General features: G+C 32.7%; 2 protein-coding genes across 2 annotated transcripts in view; both read right to left on the reverse strand.

The window, feature by feature from the left end:
- The window catches only part of LOC148307073 (endoplasmic reticulum metallopeptidase 1-like), a 33,673-nt gene extending 24,708 nt beyond the window's left edge, over window positions 1–8,965 (reverse strand). Inside the window, exons 1-3 of the mRNA XM_088263983.1 lie at window positions 8,926–8,965; window positions 3,232–3,478; window positions 228–407 (exon numbers count right to left, since the gene is read on the reverse strand). Of these exons, the coding sequence (XP_088120109.1) occupies window positions 228–407; window positions 3,232–3,468 (417 nt within the window). The 5' untranslated portion in view covers window positions 3,469–3,478; window positions 8,926–8,965. The remainder of the gene's footprint in view (window positions 1–227; window positions 408–3,231; window positions 3,479–8,925) is intronic.
- Window positions 8,966–13,236: 4,271 nt separating this feature from the next.
- Window positions 13,237–24,284, reverse strand: LOC148307074 (uncharacterized). The gene is made up of 6 exons (XM_088263990.1): window positions 24,133–24,284; window positions 23,379–24,047; window positions 21,610–21,937; window positions 17,087–17,256; window positions 14,027–14,677; window positions 13,237–13,652 (listed from the first exon to the last, which is right to left on the reverse strand). The coding sequence occupies exons 1-6, from the start codon at window positions 24,232–24,234 to the stop codon at window positions 13,260–13,262; spliced, it is 2,313 nt and encodes a 770-aa protein (XP_088120116.1). The 5' UTR covers window positions 24,235–24,284; the 3' UTR covers window positions 13,237–13,259.
- Window positions 24,285–25,366: the final 1,082 nt, after the last annotated feature.

The raw sequence follows: 25,366 nt of genomic DNA on the forward strand, positions 1-25,366 counted from the left end.
GATAGAAGCAATCCACGCATTGTACAGTTTGTAAAATTAATTGAATTTACCTCAAATAGTAAACAACTCTGCGAATTTTATATCCCATTTATAGGTTTTAACCTATACACCTTTTAAACCATCCAAATAAAATCACTTTTATTACCCAATGAAGGAGCAGCGGGTCACATTGACCCAGTACTCTATAAGCCATTAGATCCAAGTCAAGACAAGATAGTAAAGTTTACCTCAAACAGCAAAGACTGGGACGGGTGAGCTTTGAGTTTGGCTTGGGACAGTTCATCAGTTATGATGGCCGGAGCCATCACTCTGTTCTCCGGAGTTCCCACGACGCGAGGCCCCATACTGGTCAACTTCTTGAGGGAGTTTTTGGATCTGATGCCACTGAACAAGTGTGTTTTGTTCATCTGAAAAAAAATGCATTTTAAATTTTAAAATTATATAAAACTGCTGTCACACATTGCTGTGGCTCAGTCTGGCTAAATGGAAAAGAAATTAAATAGATAGCACACATTTGTAATATGTTTGATTTGACAACACTCGTGAAGCAATGAAAATATTTAAAATCTATGAAACAACAAAATCTATGAAAATTATGTTTTTTTTCAATGAAAATTAGTTAACTAAAATCTCAGTGTGATTATAAACTTTCATAACTAACATTTTGTTGCAATGTTTATTATTTTTAAACTCAAAACATTGTTTATTATTTTATTTGCTTTAATACTTTTAAAAATCAATATTAACCCTTTGCATTCGAGACTTTTTTTTTACATAAATCAGAATCCTAAAATACGAAAATTTGAAAAAGTGACATTTAAAAAACTAATCTAAGGCGAAGATGTTCGGAAAATTCATAAAAGTGGTAATATCTCGAAAACTAAGGCACTTTTACTGAGGTCATATTTTTATTTTTTGATGAGTCATAAACTGGCCTAACACCGCTTTAAAAATAATGTGTTGGATTATGGGACACCTGTATATAAAAAAAAAATATAAAATAACAGAGTGAATTGATAAGTGATTAAAATGTTCCATCAGATTAAATATTGTAGACTAGCTAGTGATATCAAAAGCATTACATGTCTTAACTTAATGCATTTAGAGTGTCAAATATTATGAAGTATTCCCCTAACCTAACATAACCTAACCTAACCTTACCTAACACCCCTTTAAAAAGAATGCATTGGATTATGGGACACCTGTATATAAAAAATATTATAAAATAACAGAGTGAATTGATAAGTGATTAAAATGTTCCATCAGATTAAATATTGTAGACTAGCTAGTGATATCAAAAGTATTAAATGTCTTAACTTAATGCATTAAGAATGTCAAATATTATGAAGTATTCCCCTTAATATTATCATACATTAGAATTGTTCACATTAATCTAGACAAAGAACCAGGATGTTTGATATTTAAACTCTAAAACCACTTATTTTGACCGCCTCCGTAGTGTAATAGTCAGCACGCTCGGCTACCGTTCTGGAGGTCCTGGGTTCGATTCCCAGGGGGGGTTTAATAGATATAAGTGATTTTTTCACTGTAATATTTATTTAATATTACCCTGGACTGGTACCTGAAGCGGAGGGCTGATCACCTTTCCTTCATGTGTAAACGATCAAGATAACACTGCGTTTATATGAAGCAGTGCCCTATGCACCATTTGGTGCGGATAAGGGTTTATAATAAAAAAATATTTTGAATGAAAATAAGATATAATATTTTGTTATCTTTATAAAATTAAACAACTTTGTTTTAACCACTTTTTATTATTAGTACACTTTAACCAACCGGTTTCAAAATAAAAAAAGTGGTTACAACAAAGTTGTTTAATTTTATAAAGTTTATAAAATGTGCCGCAAAGTATCTGCGAAAAACATTCAAGAAATTTTGTTATCTATTTAAAACCACATGTTTAAATGGTTTAACAGTCTCATATTACGGATGTGTACTGTCTGTTAAAAAAATGGGGTGAAAGGATGCTCCTTTACTTGCAGGCCGATTGCTGACAATGGTTCTCTTTGTTCCAGAATCTTATCAATGGTTGAGCTTCATCGGAGTTGAAATCACTAAACGTAATCATTGACATTTTGTCCAGTTCTTTTCCCTTATATTTAAGAACTATTCCAATGAAATCAAACTAAAATATACGGCAGACTGTAGCGCATTATAGGTGAAACTTCTTAGGTTCTAGAAACAAATTTTATGCATTGTTCTCATTGCATTTGTTGATCATTTTACTTTTTCAAGATTAGAAAATGTTTATGTGAATTTTTATTGAAGAAAATCTCTCTTAATCAAATAGAACATTTCTTTTACTCACAAATTTCAATAATTAAACTTCAAGAAAGAGATTATGTACAACATTTTGAGTGTGTCCAAATACTTGTTCACAAAATCTGGATTATCTCCAAATACAGGAGTTATTTTCATATTATTTTTTGACATCTCATCAAAGATGAAGAAGAATATGGAAGTCTGGGCATTTACGGGGCTTACGACCGTCATAGGCTGGTTTGAGTGATCACTTTACACACGTGTAACATTCACCAATTCTACCCATTATTGACAACCACACTACTCAAATTCTTGGAAGTTCTATATATATGAACCAATTTAGAAACCTTGTTCATGAATCACTAAAACTTCACTAGAGACATCTATTGGTGAGATGTAATGTATTGGAGATAATCCAGATTTTGTGAACAAGTATTTGGACACACTCAAAATGTTGTAAATAAATTATCTGGTCAAATTATAAGCTTAATAATAAAAATGAAAATGGTATTTTCTGGCGTTTCTCATGTGTGTGATTATAATCCGGGATTCGGATCTCACATACTAATATAAGAGTTTCTGCTTAGTAAAAAGCTTCTTTACATCTCACCAATAGATGTCTCTAGTGAAGTTTTAGTGATTCATGAACAAGGTTTCTAAATTGGTTCATATATATAGAACTTCCAAGAATTTGAGTAGTGTGGTTGTCAATAATGGGTAGAATTGGTGAATGTTACACGTGTGTAAAGTGATCACTCAAACCAGCCTATGACGGTCGTAAGCCCCGTAAATGCCCAGACTTCCATATTCTTCTTCATCTTTGATGAGATGTCAAAAAATAATATAAAGAGATTATGCATGCATAATATCTGAAGTATGATACAAATAATTACTGCCGGAAGCGGTGTGATTGTTAGTCAGTTAGTTAGTTAGAAGACTGTTACTTACCACTTCGTATTCGGTGACCACGTGTGGCAAGTGGTGATCGATGAGGTGGACGATGTAGTAGGTCAGGCAGCCGACCAGCAGAGCGAGGACGGCCCAGCGCCAGGAGACAGAGTGGACGCTGCGCACTGGGACGGCGCGGGCCTTCTCTCGGGAGGCGCGGTCGCTGTACGGGACGGGCTCCATGCCCAGCTGGTCCATTTCCGAAATGTCCAACGAGTGACCGTTGCGTTCAGACATTTCCACCTACCTACAAATGCAACTGATAGTAAAGAAACTACAACAACCCCCTAACAAAACGAATCATATATCGCTCACTCCTTTCAAGAACGTCATAAATCAAAAAACTCAATGTATTAAAAATAAATATCAAGCCACTTACTGAACTTTTTACTGTACAACCGATCTTTTTAGGTAAAACCTGAAGGTTTTTTCTCCATTTGAAAAATATTTAGTATATATAAAAAAATTATTAAACAATACCTTTTCTTCAAAATGCAAAAACAACACTTTCTGCCCTGTAGCGGGTAAATATAAAGTTAAAAATATGTCGCTTTTGCTAGGATATAGTACATTTTTCGGCCATTCTGGAAACATGCCCAGCTGAAAATTGACGATTTTTGATTTATGACGTTCTTGAAAGTTGTGAGCTATATAAACTCCAGGTAAGGGTGAGGCCCCATTAGTGAGATGTGCTGCATTGCGTCGTCGCAGCGTCCACTGCATAGGGTCGACGTGATGTTAATTTGATTGTTAGGTTGTTGTCCCGTGGTTAGTATCGCGGACTCTTACTCTCTTTCCCTCTCTCTCTCTCTCTCTCTCTCTCATGTCAGAGTTTCTCGGTTCGAACCCACTCGACCACAATTTGATACCTATTTCTAATAATGAGCCGCTTAGCCTCACAGAAATAGTATGACATTTAAATATTTAAGTAAATAATAAAAACACAAATATTCCTCTTTTTTTTTAAAAAAAAGATAACTTTTGAGTTTATTAATGTAAACACAATACAGTTTTTATGTAAATTAACTCAAAAGTGTATAATTTATATTTGAAGCACTAACTTTGTGATTTTCCATTTTATAATTAAAATGTAACTTTTTTTTTCAATCACTATAAATATTTTATTATGGCTTAATTATAATGTCTACCGGTTTCGAAGCTAACCGCTTCTTTATCAAGACTGATTTAAACTTTTAAGTTAATTAAGTTATAATAAAATATTTATAGTAATTTTAGAACAAAGTTACATTTTAATTATAACTCAAAAGTGGTCTTATATAAGTGTTTTTTTATAATGAAATCATCATGTTATTTCACAACATTGATGCTAAATCTATAAATAATTCAATAGAAACTTATTCATTCTTGAGGCATATTAAATATTATTCAGAAAATTACTCAAATGGGATGCTTATTTAATATTTTCACCTTGGATTTATGGTATTGATAAAAGATAAGACAAATTTGAGTTGAGTGATTGCCTAATTTGCAAACATAGGAGTGTGTATATGTACAAGGTACAAGGTATGTCGTTCTGGGAACAAAATCACACACTTAATTATGATACACTACCAAAAATAGATTACTAGCTCATGTTTTTACGCTTGTACGCATAAGGCGTTAAACATGAATTTATCAGAAACTAATTAACTATCTTTATTTATCTTTTCAAAGAAAAATCGAACACAATCTTGACATGATATAGTTATTAAACATAAGTGGTGAATTTGTTTTTATACAAAATGTACGGAAGTCTGGGTATTGCAAGGCTTGCGGCTGGCATTGGCTGGCATTGGCTGGCATTATTTGCAGGAAACGCTTAGTAGAGACCAGAAGACGCTAATAAGTATTCTATTTGCTTACTTTTGGAAGAGCGCGAGAAACGCCAAAAAATGTATAAATGGAAATTGGGTTTGCAGTAACTTGTGATTATTATACTGAGGATCGGGAAGCAGACTGTTTGGAGTATAATTAGGGTCAGGGTTAATGAAAAAACCGTCAGACAAAAGGTTTAAACATTTAAAAAACGAATAAAAAAGAACACATAAATAAAATAGAAGTCTAGGTATTTAGAGGGCTTACGACCATGGGCTGGTTTAAGTATTCACTTTATACATGCATAAAATTTGCCAATTTACCCATGATTGACAATCACAATGACCTGGTAACCGAAAAATAACAGTAAGCCATTATTCACACCTATAAACATATATGGCGTTTAGAAGCGTTTAAAACACTCGGTTTCATAATAAGAAACGGAACACAATAATAAATCTCCAGTTTTAACGACCTTAATTCAAGAAATTTATAACTTTTTATTGTTATTTAAAACGGAATAAAAGCTTTGTTTATATAATGCTCGTTTATTGAATAATCCAATTTGGATTATTCAATAAATTAACCTGTTTGATATTTTATCGTGCTAATGATAAGAGAAGCTCAAGATATTTGAATAAATGTTTTAGTGAGTAATATTGTAGCATGAATAATCCATATCCAAAATTTATATGAACTATTGACAATTATTATTCTGATGTTGCGTAGACTATTTACAAATATCATTGCGAGACCGAGTAAGAAATACCAACATCCGGAGCAGTGTAAGACGGAGGATATCGTGAGGTGGGGACGACGACAAAGGCGATACTGGAATGATCATGTAAACAGAATGTCAGATGACAGACTTCCACATATTGCCTTTTAAGGTAACCCTGAAGGACGCAGACCCCCAGGCAGACCTCCAAAAAGATGGAAAGACAGCTGGGAGTCAGCATTCCAAGAGCGACATGCGGAGGCACAAACAGATCCCTAGGATCTACAAGAAGAAGAAGAAGATTCTGGCGTTTCTCATGTATGTGATTATAATCCAGGATTCAGACCTCACATACTAATAAAAGAGTTTCTGCTCAATAAAAAGCTTCTTTTCATCCCACCAACAGATGTCTCTAGTGAAGTTCTAGTGATTCAAGAACAATGTTTCAAAATTGGTTCATATATATAGAATTTCTAAGAAATTGAGTAATGTGGTTGTTAATAGTGGGTAGAATTGGTGAATGTTACCTGTGTGTAAAGTGATCACTTAAACCAGCCTATAATGGTCGTTATCCCTGTATATGCCCAGACTTCCATATTCTTCTTCATCTTTGATGAGATGTCAAAAAACAATTATATGTACTAGATTTTTATCTTTTAAATGGCTTTCATTATTTATTTATTAAATTCCTTGTTCGGTTGTGATCGGTAGCCTAGAGAAGAAGAGAGGGAGAGGAAGATTCCCCACACGATGGATCGATCAACTTAAGGCAGCAGCAGGCACCTCGGTGGTAGGATATAAATAATATAGATAAATAATAAGAAGATTGGAACTTATTCAAGGGATATTGACGTTGTGAATGAATGAGCTAAGGATGAAAGACTTTTTTTTTCTTTTTTTTCAATAAGAGATATTTGTGTTTTTATTATTTGCAAAAATACTTCAATTTAATACTATTTTTGAGAGCCTAAGAGGCTCATTATTAGAAATATGTAGTTATCAAAAAACTTATCAATCATTTATATGTAAGTTACTTTTATCTCTCGCCTATATTATTTTTAGTTTTTTTTTCATTTAAAACGCGTCACTTTGTTTCACGATTACTCACTTTGAAACATTTCCTAAATTAATAAATCAAACACGCAAGAAGATAAATTTAAAAACATATTTTTACAAAGTAAATTGATGAGCCATACTTATAGCTATACAAATATTAATATAAAATCTATTTTTATAAATATCAACGTAGTGTCTATTTTTAATAAATATTATTCCCTCACACTTTTCACGGACTTCCGATGACTAGATATAAAAAAACCCAACTAAAATATTAGTCAGTGAAAATATCATAGTGATAAAAAATATAATATAACCTCATGTTAAACATATAAACATAAGTTATCCATTAACCTTAGCAAACAAATCAAAAATAGTACTGACTAATATTGTTTAACCTCATGATGCTGACTTATTAACATATTGTTTGCAGGAAACGCCTAAAAGCGTCTTTAAAATACTGTTGGTAGAGAGCAGGAAACACTTATAAGCGTTCTATTTGCTTACTTTATTTATTGATTTGGCGTTTAATTTGTAGAACTCCATTTTAATTTAAGTATTAATTTTAAATCAAACACAGATTTTTTGAGTCTACTAAGTTGTATTTTATTAACAAAAAACACATAAAAAATTATATTGTGACAATTGTTTCGCCTTGTTAAATTCGTTTGATAATGCTCTAACAAGGCGAAACAATTGTCACAATATAATTTTTCATATGTTTTTTGTTAATAAAATACAACTTAGTAGACTCAAAAAATCTGTGTTTGATTTAAAATTAATACATAAACTATTTGCTTACTTTTGGTAGAGCGTGAGACATGCCAAAAAACATTGTATAGATCAGAATTGGGTTTGTGATTACTTGTGATTAGTATTCTAAGGATTGGGGGGCAGATTATCTGAGTATAATTAGGGTCGGGGTTGATGAAAAAACCTCTCGACAAGAATGTATTAAGATTTTTTATAGCTGTTATAGGGGTCCTTTGCACCCAAATATTAGTTATTCGAATCCCAGTAGTTATAAAGCTACAACTTTTTGTAAAAGTACTTTATAACTTTGTTATAATGTCGACCACTTTCGAAGCAAATAGATCCTTCCTCAAGACTAATTGTCACAAAATTATTTTGTATGTTATAAAATGGAAAATCACAAAATTAGTGCTTCAAATATTAATTACATCCTCTTAGTTATAAAATATATATTAAGTGTCTAAACAAAGAGGAATAATCTTTTTATACAAAGGTAATACGGATGTTCACAGAGCTTACAACTTTACATTGTCTAGCTTAAGTGATCACTAAATACACTGTAACGTTCACCATTCTGCACATTATTGAACATCCATCCATAGATAAAAATAAATTCAATTTAATCTTCATCCATGACCAGAATTTGAAAGCTATATTCTACACAAAATTTAAACAGATGGCAGTTCCAACTGAGGTATGAAGTGATTATTAAGGTACTGTATATTTACAACTTTGAAAATTTTGGCAGTATGGACCCTCTAATATTTATTTAAAATCCCATTTGGCACCTGAAGTGAAGGACTAATCACCTCGCCTTCATGTAATTAACAATCAAGTTAACACTGCGTCAATGTGATTGAGTGCCCAATGTACCATTGGGTGCAGTTAAGATAGTAGCAGAAGTAGAGGAAATAACTCATTGTATATTTTCAAGCCTATTTAAATTACATTAATATTATTTATGAACAAGATAATAATGATTTTGTATTATGCAGAGCCTTTTGCACCATTGGGTGTGGATGTGAGTTAGAAGAAGAAAAATAAATACGATTCAAATATGATCAATACGTTATATCGATGCGTAAGAGATGGATTGACAGCTGGAGATTGATAACGCAGGAGGCTAATCCCTCTTAAAACCACAAGGCCAATAAAAAAGAAGAAGACTTCATATTAACTTTTTTGATTTTATTTAAAAACAATCTTAGAATAAGCATCAGTAGTCATTATAGGGATAATGCCAAATATTATATTTAACACGCCTGAGTCAATATTTAATATGAATAATATGGAAAACAAATAGCAAATAGAAAACGCATGGCTATTGAAATTAAGATCCACAAAAAAATTACCTGTATGACAACTTCCACCTATGAAACACAAAGCCGGACTGAGGAATCAATCGATTTTTTTACTATTTGAGAAGCAATGTGTGTCAATAATGGAGATAAGATAGTGTTATATAATCGTCTATAAAAAAAAACAGGGGCATAGAATGATAGAATAATCTGTCCGCAGAAAATCAGTGTTCAAACAGTGTTTTTTTTAAAATAATATTTATTACTTTTCGCTGCCAAACAATCAAACATCGATTAGTCGGTTTTTCTACCCTACGTACTGAAAATAATTCTCACAATTATGTACATCATTATATCCATTTCAAATTTAAACTTTCCAATTGAAAAGGATATTTACTAGGAACTTAAAATTAAAAATTAAAAATCAAATAAACATCATTATTTGTCATAAATCTATCCGTTGAAGACAATGTTTTTGCACTTGAAAGTATAAGCAAAAAATGACGTATTGTGATTCATTCCAGATACATATTGTATTTATTAAAAATATTAATAAATATAATTTTTAATTAATATGCACTATTATTAAGTATGTTTAATTAATATGCACTATTATTAATAATAATATTTAATAAAAGTGCATATTAATTAAACAAACTTGCCTCTTTTACAAGGCATCATGTTCGCACCACCCAGGACGACCACTGCTGACAATTCGTCGGCAGTTCTCCTCAGAACATCGGGACGCGAAGCTGACTTGGGAGGATGCAAAGGAGCTGACAGCCAAGAGAAAAGCCTGGAGACAGTTTATAGCAATTTTTTTAAATTTTTAATTCCTGGTTAATATCTTTTTTAAATTAATAGTTCAAATTTGAAATTGATATAGTGATATCCATAATTGTGAAAAAAAATCCAGTTTGTAGGTAAAAAAAACTGACTAATCGGTGTTTGGTCGTTTACGGTTGGCAGCAAAAAGCCGACTAGTCGCCTTTTGGTAGTTAATATAATAAAAATCATAATAATCAAACAATTGGTACAGAAATTATGAATGTATTTGTTAATTGCTAGTATTCTTTGATATTAGTACAAATTTACTTGGGTTTTAAGGTAAGTCTTTAAAAAAATTGTTGGTAAATAAAGTGTTAAAAATGATAGTGAATTGTAAATTAATGAGGTTGAATTTTTTTTTTTAAAAGGAGTAACTCGCAAAGCCTCTATTAGAGGCTTGTCTGCAGGTAGGATAGTAAGGATAGTGAAGGTAGATATGAAAAATACATCACAAACACCCAGACCAATTGAAAATAAATCATTCTTGAGTTTATTTTGCACTCGGCGGGGATCGAACCCACAATGCCAATTTTGCAGTCGAGCTTCTACCCAACTTCGCCACAGCGCCTGTCAATACAATGGTATGGGCTGTCTTCCAGGTGGTCTTCTTCCATCTGGGTTGTCTTAAAGAACAATTCGAGCCAGTCTTTTATCTTGAATTCTATTGACATGGGCATTCCAGAATTGTCTTCGCTGTTCCCCCATCTAACTATGTCCTCCGTACTACACATTTTCCTAATTTCCGTGTTCCTAATTTGGTCTTTGAATATGTTTCCGGTTATGCACCTCAATGTCCTCATTTCTGAATTTCTTAGAAGAGATTTGGTTCTCGCTGTATCTGCTCTGGTCTGTATCTGTTTAACTTCGCTGGTCCCAAGCTCAAAATGAGAAAGGAGGAGGGTTTATAGGTTAGGCTCGCTCCCTACCCATAAATATATAAAGGGAGATAAAACACTCTCCTTATCATCCATTGTTCACTTTGTGTCATATCACTTTTATAAACACTTTTTTAAAATATTTTTTTATACTTATGTCAAATCGTAACCATTTTATTTTAATGACCTGATGGTGGAATGATTTTCTGAAACCGGTAGCCACGAATAAGTGTTTATAAAAGTGGTATTTCACAAAGTAAACAATGGATGATAAAGAGAGTGTTTTATTACCATACCACAAAGTTATCAATGCTTTTAATATACAAAATTTATATAAAAGGTGTTATTTAGAGGTTTGGTTTTTAAACCGGCAACATTGTTCCTACAGACTGTCAATTTGACAATTGATTTGTAATCAGTAAGTAATGGCTATGTCAATAAGCAAAATAGCTGAATTTGGAGTGGAGAAAACCCAGAAGCCTTTGTCAAGACGCCCTTACATCCATTAAAAGTCACTGTTTGGTGTGCTTTATGGGCAGGTGGAATCATTGGCCCATATTTTTTAATGACAATGCTGGCCAGAATGTTACGGTCAACAGAGAGCGCTACAAAACCATGATTACTGATTACTCACTCTCAGATGAATGGCATTAATGTGACATTGTGCATCAACAAGATGGCGTAACATGCCACAGGGCGGGTGCTGTTATCAATTTACTGCGGGAAATTTGAATTTGTAAACCTTTAAAAACTACCCTACATAATTGCTCATAGAAATATTATCCAAACCTAAAATTTAAATGTAATTTATTTTATTTTATTAACTGTTCATCCCTACTGCTATGTTCAATGTGATAAATTATTTTTTAAGATTAAAAATATATGCATTACAAACCATTACATATAAATTGGAGGTACCTACAGATAAGACTCTTTTAGCTATTTTGATTAAATATGATAATGATAAATAGCCAATGATATGATTATATAATGTAATTAATTTTTAGAAATTACTCATAAGAATGTAACTATGTTGTAAAATACATTTAAACCTCTTTTCCAAAGAAAAATTCAGAGTTCAATTAATGATTCATGTTTTATCTGAAGTCAGAGACATCCTATTCTTGAAAGTGATTTTTTTTACTTCACCGAATCACACAGGCAGTCGAAAGGAAAGAATGGGAGAATCATTTCTATGATTCATCAATTCTTTAGCACCACATTTTAAATTCTTCAATCTTTTTTATTGTAGATTAAACAAGAGTTCATAGCTGATTTTTGACACCAGAGAAGCACTGGAAACATGTAGTATCATACAATTCTCATGCGCAGATTGAGGTTCAAGTTTCTATTACCTAAGGAGGTCCCACACTTTGAAGAAACAGTAGTAAAATTATCTCCCAAGCAAACAGAACTCCAGAATGATTTCCAAAAGATAGGAATTCAGCTAGCAGTTGACTTCTCAATAGAGAAATGATGATTTTTTTAAAACATCCTTTAGGATATACAAATATGTACAATAAGTGAAATAAAATGACCACAGGTGAAATAAATCTCATCTATTGTCAGAAATGAAAGCTATTTACTTTGAAAAGTTCTCAACAGATGGCAGTCCCAACTGAGATCCAAAAGCGGTCATTAAGATACTCTATATGTACAACCTCCAAGAATTTTGGTAATGTATATTTGAATACGGATATGATGGAAAACATTATGTAGCGCATAAAGTGATCACTTATGCTAGCCAATGCAATACTAGCTATTTCAAAGGGTTTTAAACAAAATTAAAAATTGTGGTATTTTCAAGTCTTTCAAAGATATTTGTGGATTACTAGGTTAATTTATTTGCCAATTAAAAAATGTCAGAAAAAAAGATAAAAAATGGATACTTAAGTTTTTTTTATGTTTTACTTGATAAACACCACTATTTCCAAAAACTACTGTGATACGTGTTTTGATGCATTTCGCATCATTTTCAAACATCGTATGATGTGAAATGCACCAAAACACATGTTACAATAGATTTTAAGAAATAGTGGTATATACCAAGTAAAACTAAAATTGAAAATGGATAGATATTACCACATAGTGACTGCCGAATCAATTAATAAAACTTAAATAGGTACTTGAAAAAAATAAACAATATAATATGGCAATATGTATATGCTCCTTATGCCTATTTATTATACCTGTTTATTGTTTTTATATTTTGCCATGTATTAGTTTTGGTTATTTATTTAAAATCTTTTTTGTTACTTTATTATTTGTGTTCCAGTCTTGTTAACCTATATCCCATGTCCCAAAATGAGAAATAGAAATTACTCATTGGGAATATTATATGTATATATGACCTATGTATGTAATATGTTTTGAAAAATAAATAAATACAAAAATAATTACCCACTGAAAAAATCTATCGAACTTCAACTACATCTTTTCAGAATATTTTAAACTCTTTTAAAAAAAAAAATTTTATATATATTACAAATTAAATTAAATATTGTTGTGCTTAAAATTTACTTTAGTTACAAACTACAGCTGATGTGTAAAAACTATGATGTATTTCTTTTAGACAGCTGTGAATAAGCCAACGATATTTTAAATTCTATTTGTGTTGCTAATTGGCATAAACACAAAAAGAAATGAAAGTCATTCATTGTGATGAAAAATATATATTTAAATTAATCACACTGTTGAATCGCAACTTGTTTCAGTGGAATTAATGCTGGCTTGTTTGGGCAGAGACTGTTTGTTCTTCAAGCCCTGGCGGTACGCCGCTAAGGTGGTCTTGAAGTCTAACTCTTTATGGTTGAATTTGAAGTGGCTCTTCATGTTTCCCTTCTGGGCAAATCCCTTAATACACACGGGGCATTTGTACGGGGTGTCGCCAGTGTGTAATCTCTCGTGCTCCCTGAGATTTTGGAGGATGCAGAAGCTGCTGTCGCAGTACTTGCACTGATAGGGTCGTTCGCCCGTGTGTATTCGCATGTGTGTAAGGAGGTAGTATTTTTTGGTGTACGCCTTGTCACAATATGTGCATTTGAAGGTCTTTTCTGCCGTGTGAGCCGCCACATGCGCCTGCAAAAAATACAAAAGTAATAAAGATTAGAAGTGTAATGGTCAGCACGCTCGGCTACCGTTCTGGAGGTCCCGGGTTCGATTCCCAGGAGGGAGTCAAATAAATATAAGCTTTTTTCACTCTAATATTTATTAAATATTACCCTGGACTGGGTACCTGAAGCGGAGGGCTGATCACCTTTCCTTCATGTGTTAACAATCAAGATAACACTGCGTTTATATGATGCAGGGCCCTATGCACCATTGCGATGCGGATAAGGGTTTGGATTTTTTTTGGAATAAAGATTAATTATTGAATCGCTATTTCTTTGAGGAATTTTTGATAAAAATTTAAAATAATAAATAAAAAAAAACTTTTCGCCGTTTTTACCCACCTTAAAAGTGTCCGGTCTGTACAGAATCTTATCACAAAAGTTGCATTGGTAAGTTTTATTTTTCCGATGAAGATAATCCGTGTGATAATTAGCTTGCTTTTTACTTTTGAAAACTTTATCGCAAAACTCGCAGGGAAATTTTTGGGCGCCGTGGGTGAATTTGTGCGCATCGATGGAACGTTTGGTGTAGAAGGCCTTCGGACACTGATCGCATTTGAAACTCTTCTCTCCGTGAGCCAACAAGTGCCGATTAAACGCGTTACGCTGTCCCGTTTCAAACTGCTCGCCGCACTGAAAACAGAGAAGAATGCTGTTTTCCATTTCACATCTCTTCTTCTTAATCACTTTGTCTTTTTCTCTAACACCCGAGTCATTATCCATATCGAATGATGCGTTCGAATGATGGTCATCTTCAAAATCGGAAAATTCTTGCTTTTTAATGTTGACTTTAGTGTCTTCATCTGAATCGTCCACAGTAAAAAGCTTCAGTTCATTGACAAATTCCTCGGAGATTGTAACAGGTTCAGTTTTCACTTTTGTGCGGAGTATTCGATCGCTTTCTTCACATTGGGTCAAGAAGGCGAAGGCTGATTCCAATTTCAAAATGCACGAAAGACAAATGAACTCCGGCATTCCGTCATTTTTATAAACCTGAAATTGTAATAAACTTTTATTGATAAATAACTAACTAACTAACTAACCGTCATGCCAATTCTACGCAGGGGTAGGCAGAGAGAATCGAACACCACACCACTCTGTCTTTGCAAACATTTGCCTCTTCTACATTCATGCATCTCCTCATACATACCCGACGATTATTACGACTGCTGACCTGGCCACTTTCAAGTATTTTACATACCTGATTGTGCCAAGTTTTCCTTGGTCAGCTACATTTGCCTCATAAATTTGTTTCACTGTTCTTTTCTCACTCATACGTTCCACATGTCCAAACCATCTCAACACACCTTTCTTAATTTTCATATTATTTTTTGATATCTCATCAAAGATGAAGAAGAATATGGAAGTCTGGGCATTTACGGGGCTTACGACCGTCATAGGCTGGTTTAAGTGATCACTTAACACACGTGTAACATTCACCAATTCTACCCATTATTGACAACCACACTACTCAAATTCTTGGAAGTTCTATATATATGAACCAATTTAGAAACCTTGTTCATGAATCACTAGAACTTCACTAGAGACATCTATTGGTGAGATGTAAAGAAGCTTTTTACTAAGCAGAAACTCTTATATTAGTATGTGAGATCCGAATCCTGAATTATAATCACACACATGAGAAACGCCAGAAAATACCATTTTCATTTTTATTATTAAGCTTATAATTTGACCAGATAATTTATTCACAACATTTTGAGTGTGTCCAAATACTTGTTCACAAAATCTGGATTATCTCCAATTACAGGAGTTATTTTCATATTATTTTTTGATATCTCATCAAAGATGAAGAAGAATATGGAAGTCTTAATTTTATCGATAATGCTTATCTCAGCCTTGCATTCTTTCCTTGATAAATTTATTTAAACAAAGCTCTAATCGGCCATTATTAGAATGTCTTAAAAGGCATTCCAAAATTTCAAATGTCTGGTGATCATAGAATTAATAAACTCATTGTTGTCAGGCGGTTTTTTCATCAACCCTGCCCATAATTAGTACACTAATTAGGGTCGTATACTAATCACAAGTAACCGCAAACCCAATTCCGATCTGTACAATGTTTTTTGGTGTCTCTTGCACTCTACCAAAAGTAAGCAAATAGAACGCTTATAAGCATCTCCCGCTCTCTACTAAACAGTATGTAAAAGACGCTTTTAAGCATTTCTCGCAAACAATGTGTTAAAATGTTAAATTTAATGATGGCAATGAAGTAAAAAATAATCTTTCTGGACTGGTACAAGAAGGTGATCACGCCTTGCCTTTGTATAATTAATGATCTAGAACAGGCATGTCAAACTTGCAGCCCGCGGGTATTTTTTTGCGGGCCGCGGTTATATTTTTCATTTATTTCAATTCTTCATTGATATCATTTTTTGTACGGGAACATATCGCTCACTCCTTTCAAGAACGTCAAGAATAAAAAATTTACAATTTTCAGTTGTGCATGTCTTCGGAATGCCCAGAAAATGTACTATATCCCAGCAAAAGTGGCATATTTTAAACTTAATATTTACCCGCTACAGAGCAGAAAGTGTTGTTTTTGCATTTTGATGAAAAGGTTTTATTTAATTATTTTTTATAAATATTCTAAATATTTTTCAAATGGAAACCTTCAGGTTTTACCTAAAAAGATCTGTTGCACAGTAAAAAGTTCAATAAGTGGCTTGATATTTATTTTGAATACATTGTATTATATTTTTAAACTTTAAAAACATTCTCCTGAAAAATCAAGTATTTTGATTTATGACGTTCTTGAAAGGAGTGGGCGATATGATATTCTTTTATAAAATCATTAATTTGGATCTACTTTACCTCATGTGACTGTCTATGATAATAAATTATCTACTGACAGTTATATTAAAATGAAAATGAGATTTTTTAGTTTTTTGATGAGGCCCGCCGGCGTACCCAAAATACCTTATGAGGCCCTTGGTGCCTTTTGAGTTTGACACCCCTGATCTATATGGCACTGATTAAATAAGGTTCGGTGCCCTATGCACCGTTGGGTGCAAATAAGTAGAATATGAAGTAAACAAAATTACTGGAGGGATAATACCGAGGTGTTTCTAGAAAAAAGAAAAAGGTTTTTTTTTCTAACTAAATAAGATCTAAGAATATATATATAAAAGACGTCAATTATATTTTTTTTATTCTCGTTTTTATTATAGTCTCTCAGCTAAGTCACAAATTTGCACTAGTATATTTTTCTTTTAAAACCCTATTTGACCAACCCAATGGCAAATGAACCTATTATTTTAAATTCTGCAAAAGGTTTTTAATTTTGATAGTTTATTGGTTAGTAACCATAGTTTATTGGCATCGCAATGAAAGTTATTAAAAGCGATAAAATATTAATTGATTTTTTTTTAAATATGTACTGACCTTAATTTTGGTATAGCTTAAAAACTTGCTAAGAAGAGTTATACGATCTTCAAAATATATACTCATCTCTGCATCACCAAGACAACATCTACAAATTCCCATTGTATATTGCAATGAAATAAGATATTTATAATAGTATAAATATTTACACCGTTCTTTAGTCGCAAGTCAAAAAAAATAAAAGCATTTTTAATTATTAGTGCAATTAGGAAAATATTTATTATTTTATAAAATTTGACAGAAACATATATTTTGACATCTAAAACCATAGAGAGTTTACCATAGATAAAAATGTACAATTCTTTGTTCTGCTTAGGGTTCGTTCCAAAATAGACGTGAAGTAGCAATTCTAGTTTGTGTAAGTACCTACTTAAGTGATACTTGCGACCCGGAAAATATAAAAATACTTCGTATTTCATAGTTTTTTCAAAAGGGCAAAAACCAAAGTTTCAACATTGAGCAGTAATAGAAATAATTAGTTTATAATATTATGGGTCTATACGTAATAGTACAAGCAAGCAGTCTTTTTTTTTATTTGGCACTATTAATTTTAATTTATACTTCTTCTCCTAGTAGCTTACTAACCCAAAATCGCAAAATCCGGCGCTGCCTTATGCAGGTTGAGAGAAGTTGCTTTCGACAATCTCACAATTGAAGTTACCTCAGGCATAAGTTGTGTAATGTACTTTTCCGTGAACAATGCTTTTTATAAAATTACAAACATTTACTCTACCCTCAACCTTTCTTTTGTAGAACTTACTTATATTCATGTTTAGTTTATTTAATAAACAATTCTGGGAATGGAAATAATATCCTTTGTTTACTTTTAACGGATAAACTAGCTTGCACTGCAAAAAAAAGGTTTCAATCAAGTTAAAAGAATTTAAATAACTTTTGTTGTGTAAAGATATCGAAAATAATGTGCAATGTGGTATAATTTAATTAATACAGTATTGTAATTAAAAAATAAAAACCTTTTTGTGGATCAAAGTTTATTTTGAATACAAAACAATAATAATTTTTAACACATGCAAAACACAATAAAGTAAAGAATAATTCTGTAAATTTGTTTTCGAGGAATTTTCAAACTGTACAACGATGAAGGTATAAAAATATTCATAAATTTCATAGCTTAAAGGTAAGAGGCAAGCAAGAAAATACTGGAATGAATTTGATTTTTTTAAATATAAATAAAAACAAATGATAAACAGTTCTTATTTAACAGTTTTATGCACAGTAATAATACTTTTTACATAATGGCCCAGACGCTTGATTAAAAAAGTCCAGTGTCATTAACACACTAAGGACGGGAAAGGTATTCCTACCCGTTCGGTCGATTGATGCTTAAGGACGGGAAGGGTATTTTTAGCTTCTACGCTGGCCTCATTTCAATGTCAGAAATGAAGGAATTACATGATTAATGTTTTAATATAAATATTTTGTACCAGTCTCTTTGTTAAGGTCTTAACTATATGTACATAATTATCAATACCTGTTGCCATCGGTCTGCAGGTGTAAAAAACACTTGTTCTTAGTGTTTTAATATATATTTTTTAAACTAAGCCGAACTGTCATTTGAATGCAGAAGTAAACTAACTGCATAAAACAAAATTTTGCAGGACAGACAATTTCCAAGGTGAGTAATCTCAATCATTTAGTATTTTCCTTCGAATATTTATTAGGTTAATAATTTTTTAATTGTTAGTTATTTAAATTGAGATAAGTAAACATGTTTAAGTTTTCATCACTTAATTTGTTAATGTATGGTATTTTGCAGACAGATATTTTTATTACAAAATATCAATACTAAAAAGGTAAGAAAAATGCAATATGTAGTAATCTAGATTTTTTTCTCAAAATATTTCCACTAATATTAACAAAAATATTTAATTCGGTAATAAAGTAAGATATTTTTTTTAATTCTTGTATTACTTTGACATGATACTACCTAGAATTCAAGAAACCAGATCACTGTATATAACTATATATAATAAAATACAAGAAAAAAATAACAGTCAATGGTATAAAAATATTTGGAATATTTTTAACAATTTTATAATTAAACCAGCAATCTCTCCATTTACACTACATCACTTTAAAATACTGGGCTTATTTTTTTTTCTAAACTCTGCGTAAAGGAGTCAACAAATTAACAATAGAGGTCGTAAAGATTATATTACATTACGTCAGAATGATTACAATTTGGGCTGGACATTGGAACCTCTTATAACGAGTCATTCACATAGCAAGCAAAAAATGTGAAAAATTTGCTCCCTTAACTCATCCGCATATCAGTTTTTTTTTAAAACATGTATATAAATACACTAATTGAATGTATCCCCGCAAGTAAGAAAGTTGCCCCGCCAGGAGAGGAGGTGATATGGTTTGTCAAACAATGAGACGCTAATATTTTGCACCTGATAAAACGAGAACAAACATAGAAATAATCTTTAAATGCAAAAAAAGGTACCACACACTACAGGTTGATTTTTGTGGTACGAATCAGTCCGACCAATCATAACGCTCGTGTGTTTGAAGCGTGAAAGGCGTTCAAATTCAACTGAGTTATAAAAATAAACTATTTCATAAAATTATAACTTTTACTGTTTTACCAATAAATACGGTACATATAACTATTATGCAAGTATTTTATCGTGCGTCTGGATCAGAAATGTGATGAATTAACAAGAAAACTTGAAAAAATAAATCAATAAAACATTATACCGGGGATGTAAAGTTTTGATTTCTAACTGATTTTAGTTGATATTTCAACCAAAAGGATAATTCTATCCTATCATATCATATCATATAGGGACATCTTTGGTCAAGTGCCATCAATAAATTTGTATAAAAATGATTAGAAATAATGCATTACAAAAAGCTTTCTTCACTGATTTGTAGATATCACACTAAAGTATCTTTATAATATGAACTACCACGGATGTGGGCGTGGCTTAAACTGCGGCTGTTATACGAATGTAAAAACATACCTACCGCCAAGGTTTGGCGGCAGGTAGGCCGATGGGTTGGTTAGCGATATTTCACATGAGGCATAAAGGGCAGGAGTTGTACTTCCGCGCCAGTGCATAAGTCTGTGTTTCACTTAACAAGTAAGACTCAGGAGCGAGTTATGTTCGTTATGAGAGGTTCCACTGTATTTTTTTTGAGACATGATTACATATTTCATGTTGTAATAATTTTCTCTATTAATAATTTACTGTACACAAAACCATCGCTTCATTCGCAGATGAGTATGTAAAAATTGAAATACTGAAAAAATACTCATAGATTCAAACAATATCTATTTTAACAAAATAAAAATAAAAATTTCATGTTTTTTTATCTTTTCTTATTTTTTAAATTATCGTAGGCATAAAAACAAAAAAAATCAGAATGAAATATTTTCCTAACACTCTCCTTATCATTCATCATTCACTTTGTGTAATTATTATTATTTTTAATTAAAACCCTTATCCGCACCCAATGGTGCATAGGGCACTGCATCATATAAACGCAGTGTTATCTTGATCGTTTACACATGAAGGAAAGGTGATCAGCCCTCCGCTTCAGGTACCAGTCCAGGGTAATATTGAATCAATATTACAGTGAAAAAAATCACTTGTATTTATTTTACCCCCCCTTGGGAATCGAACCCGGGACCTCCAGAACGGTAGCCGAGCGTGCTGACCATTACACTACGGAGGCGGACTTTGTGTAGTACCACTTAAAAACACTACTTCCTGACTTTCACTTTCAGAATAATCATTCTATTATCAGGTCATATGTACTAAAATTATTCTACATTTAACCTGATGATGGAATGATAATTTCGAAACCGGTAGTCATGAAGTAGTGTTTTTCAAGCAGTATGCAAAGTGAACGATGAATGATAAGGAGTGTTATATTATTTTTTTTTTCTTAAAACCCTTATCCGCCTATAATACCTAATGATGCATAGGGCACTGCATCGTAGCGAAGCAGTGTTATCTTGATCGTTAATTGCACGAAGGCAAGGTGATCAGCCCTGCGCTTTTTGTACCAGTCCAGGGTAATATTGAATAAATATGAGAGTGAAAATCGCCCATATTTATTTAGTGTGTTTTTAACATATTTATGTGTTATAATATGGTTATGATGGTTTTAATCATGGCTTTTTTTAAAACAAAAAAGGTCCCGGAACTCACTTATAAACTCCCGGAAAGGTCCCAGGACTCACATAAAAAAATATTCAAATATCATTTTAATATTCATTACAATACCACATTTTGTCATTTTGACGAATTATATAAATATGGATTGTAATTACGTAAGCACAAACATTGTTTCATCTAATTGATTTTGAAAATTTAAAAAAAATATATCCTTAAAAAAGGCGCCAAAACGCCGTTTCACCGCGTTACATGTAAAAAAAGCCCTGCTTTTATTTACAAAAATATTAATATTTTTCTTATTATTATACAATATTTATTTTTGAACCTAAAATTTTGAATTGCAGCAAGAATAAGATGTTGCCGCTATTCAACTCTGCGTCTGGCTCTGCCGATAGGCCAATAGGGCCTTCTTGAAATCGCTGCCCTTGTGGTTGTACTTGAAGTGGCTCTTCATGTTGCCCTTCTGGGCAAAGCCCTTGGGGCAGAGCGGGCACTGGAAGGGCCTCTCGCCGGTGTGCAGGCGCTCGTGCTCCTTGCGCGACTGCAGCATGGTGAACTTGCTGCTGCAGAAGCGGCACGCGTACGGCCGCTCGCCTGTGTGCACGCGCATGTGAGCCGTCAGCAGGTGGCGGAGGTAGTACGTCTTGTGGCAGACCTCGCACTCGTACTTACGTTCGGCGGTGTGCGTGATTATGTGCGTCTAGAAAAATTATTACAGGAGAGAAGTATGAGCTATTGCACCTTATTATAAAAGGCAAAATAGAGGGTCGGCGAGGTGTGGGCAGAAGGCAGATCTCCTGGCTCCGGAATATACGAGATTGGACGGAAATAAGTACCGTCAAGGCGCTGTTTAAAGCTGCACAGGATTAGGACAATTACTCTCAAGTGGTAGTCGACGTCAAGGGGACCTGACATGACACAAACAGAAGAAGAAAAATATTTTTAAACTGTACTAATTACAATATTCCTAGAAAAAATTAAAATAAAATAAACCAAAAAATAACAAATTTAGTGTGAGTGTTCACTAATCTTATTTGATGATGTATTCACTGATGATTAAATAAATTTTCTAAGTTATAACGTTATTAAAAACAAAAATACACACTTTAAACAAATACATAAATTTGTCTCGGGCGCATTTCAGTGATGGGCGATCAAATTGTAAAACCCGATTAAATAAAAAAATTAAAAATAAACCATCCTACTCTTGGGTTATTTTCTGAGAAACAGGCGCAAAAAAATCACCTTTTTTCTACAGAATTATGAAAACAATGTTTGTTGTATTCATACCTAACAAAATGTTGCCATAATATGTGCATTTAGGATGGAACTTTCTCATTATCCCCTCTCTCTCTCTTGTCCGGATGTGTATACAGCATGCATCAAATATTTTTGACACTTATATTTTTTCTCGTGTGCATGGAATGGTGTCATACACGGAATGTTGCAGAAAAAGCACATATATCATGTACGTTCATATGTGTAGGGGGGTTAAAAGAAGTTGTCAATTAATTAAAGTTCTGGATTTGATCCCTTAAAGCTAATCACGCCAATCAGTGTATAAATTTGGTTGCGTATTGCATATTTCTAGCTCCTGATATCGCTCACTCCTTTCGAGAACGTCATAAATCAAAAAACTTGATTTTTCAGGTTTTTAAAGTTTAAAAATATAATACAATGTATTAAATATGAGTATCAAGACACTTATTGAACATTTTACTGTGCAACAGATCTTTTTAGGTAAAACCTGAAGTTTTTTCTACATTTGATAAATATTTAGTATATTTAAAAAAAATACTTAAACAATACCTTTTCTTCAAAATGCAGAAACAACACTTTCTGCCCTGTAGCGGGTTAATATTTAGTTAAAAATATGCCTCTTTTGCTGGGATATATTACATTTTCTGAGCATTCCGAAAACATGCAGAACTGAAAATTAACGATTTTTTATTTATGACGTTCTTGAAAGGAGTGAGCGATATGTTTGACCTGCTCTACAGGCATCCAGGGTAATATTGTGCAAACTCTCTATTTCAACCTCCTTGGGAATCGAACCCGAGACCTCCAGCATGGTAACCAATTGTGCCGACCACTACACTATGAAGGCAGACAAAAAGAAGAAAAATCATTGAAATATCTACCTTTAAATACTGCGGCCTATAAAATACTTTCCCGCACAAATTGCAAGGAATGGGCTTAGATTTCCTGTGGACATACTCCATGTGAAGATTAGCGTGGTGCTTAGTTTTGAAAAATTTGTCACAGAATTCGCAGGGGTGCTTCCTCAGATCACTGTGCGTCATTTTGTGTGCTCTGAGCTTGTCTTTCAGATGGAAAGACTTGGGACATTCGTCGCAAACATAGTTTTTATCCCCGTGAGTTTGCATGTGTTGTTCAAAATAGCAGTTCTTAGCGAAGTGTTTACCACAAACCGGACAAAGTCGGCCACTGTTCACAAGTAATTTCCGTTTTTTCTCTTTTCTACATTTGGTTTTGCGTTTTGGCTTTTTGGTGTCATCTGTTTTATCCTTTTTTTCACCGCAGTCAGGGGAATTGTTGGCTATTTCACTAAAATCATATTCATCAACGACTAAGCTCAGTTCCAGACTTTCTTCTTTAAATTCCATAACGTCCTCTTCTTTAACGTCGGCATCTTGTTCAGGTTTAATGTCTTTTACGAAGTCTAATGCCAAAGTCGATCGAAGAATTCTATCATTATCTTCACACTGATTAATAAAAGTCACTACCTCTTTCAGCTTATCGACGCATCTAAGGCATACGTATTCTGGTAAACCGTCATCTTTATAAATCTGTAAAAATTAAGACAAAACAATAATAGATAAATATGATCCGTTTATGGAGTGTCAAACTTACGAATATAACATCGATATTTACTTTCAATTTACAATATGAAAATATTGTATCGACGAGCGATAAATCCTCTGTGAATAAATACATTTCAGCAGTTTTCCTGAGGCAGAGTCTACAAGTTTTCATAATAGAAAATACAAATATTAATCCAATAGGAATCTTGACACATTCGAACACGATTTTAGATAAGAAAAACAACAAAAATAAATTCATAGAAAAAATATAATCTCTTTACCATAAACAATTCTACGTTTATTGAGATTATTGTAATGGCCCGGCTACATGTGCCTGCTTTGTGTTTATTTGTGCCTTGTGACAACTAATGTAACCCAAGTAAATGAGAGTAGGTATAAATTTGCAAACTTATAGTTCTTAAAAATAAAAATTTGAAAAACACAGGCTCCCTTCCTCACACACACACAATCCCACTCTTTTTTATTTTATTTTTTATCTCTTATTGTTTTTGATCGTTATTATAACATAAATGTAGAATTGTGTAATTGGCTTTATTTTTATTAATGTAACTATTTTTTATTACTTACTTTCACTTAATGTAAGGCTGTACAATTCCCAAATAAATAAAAAAAAATCTTGAAAGTTGCATTGCCAAAACTTTTGATTATACAAACTTTGTTTGCGCAACATTAACTTATTCTGTTCTTTTGCACAGTGTTCAACCCGCAAAAAAGTTAATGTTTCAATATGAATCAATTGAAATATTCGTGAAAATTATTTCTCTCATAGTCATGATAAAATTTGAATTTGTTTTATTTTTTCTTTTTTCTTTTAGTGAAAGTAATGATGAATGTTGTAAAAACGATTTGTTATATATCCCGCAATGCTATTGGTAGTTTCGAAAACAAATACATACTTTCGATTGTGAGAAAATGAGGTTAGCTCAAACATGTTTGAACTATGTAACCACACATAGTCTGTCAAAAAGTGAAAATTGGTACTACAACAAATTTTTACATTATGAGCAGTTTATTATAAAAGGTTATTGCTGTGTTTTAACTAACTAACTAACTAACTAACCATCACGCCGCTTCCCCGCAGGGGTAGGCAGAGAGAATAGAGCGCCACACCACTCTGTCCTTGCAAACATTCTTCGCCTCTTCCACGTTCATGCATCTCCTCATACATACCCGCCGATTGTTACGACTCCTAACCTGACCACTTTCAAGTATTTGGCATACCTGATCGTGCCATGTTTTTCTCGGTCTTCCTCTGCTTCTTTTCCCGCTAACATTCGCCTCAT

This window comes from Brachycentrus maculatus, unplaced genomic scaffold (genome assembly GCF_059751285.1).
Source record: "Brachycentrus maculatus isolate JH-2025_06_01 unplaced genomic scaffold, ASM5975128v1 h1tg000211l, whole genome shotgun sequence".
Classification (NCBI taxonomy): Eukaryota; Metazoa; Arthropoda; class Insecta; order Trichoptera; family Brachycentridae; genus Brachycentrus; species Brachycentrus maculatus.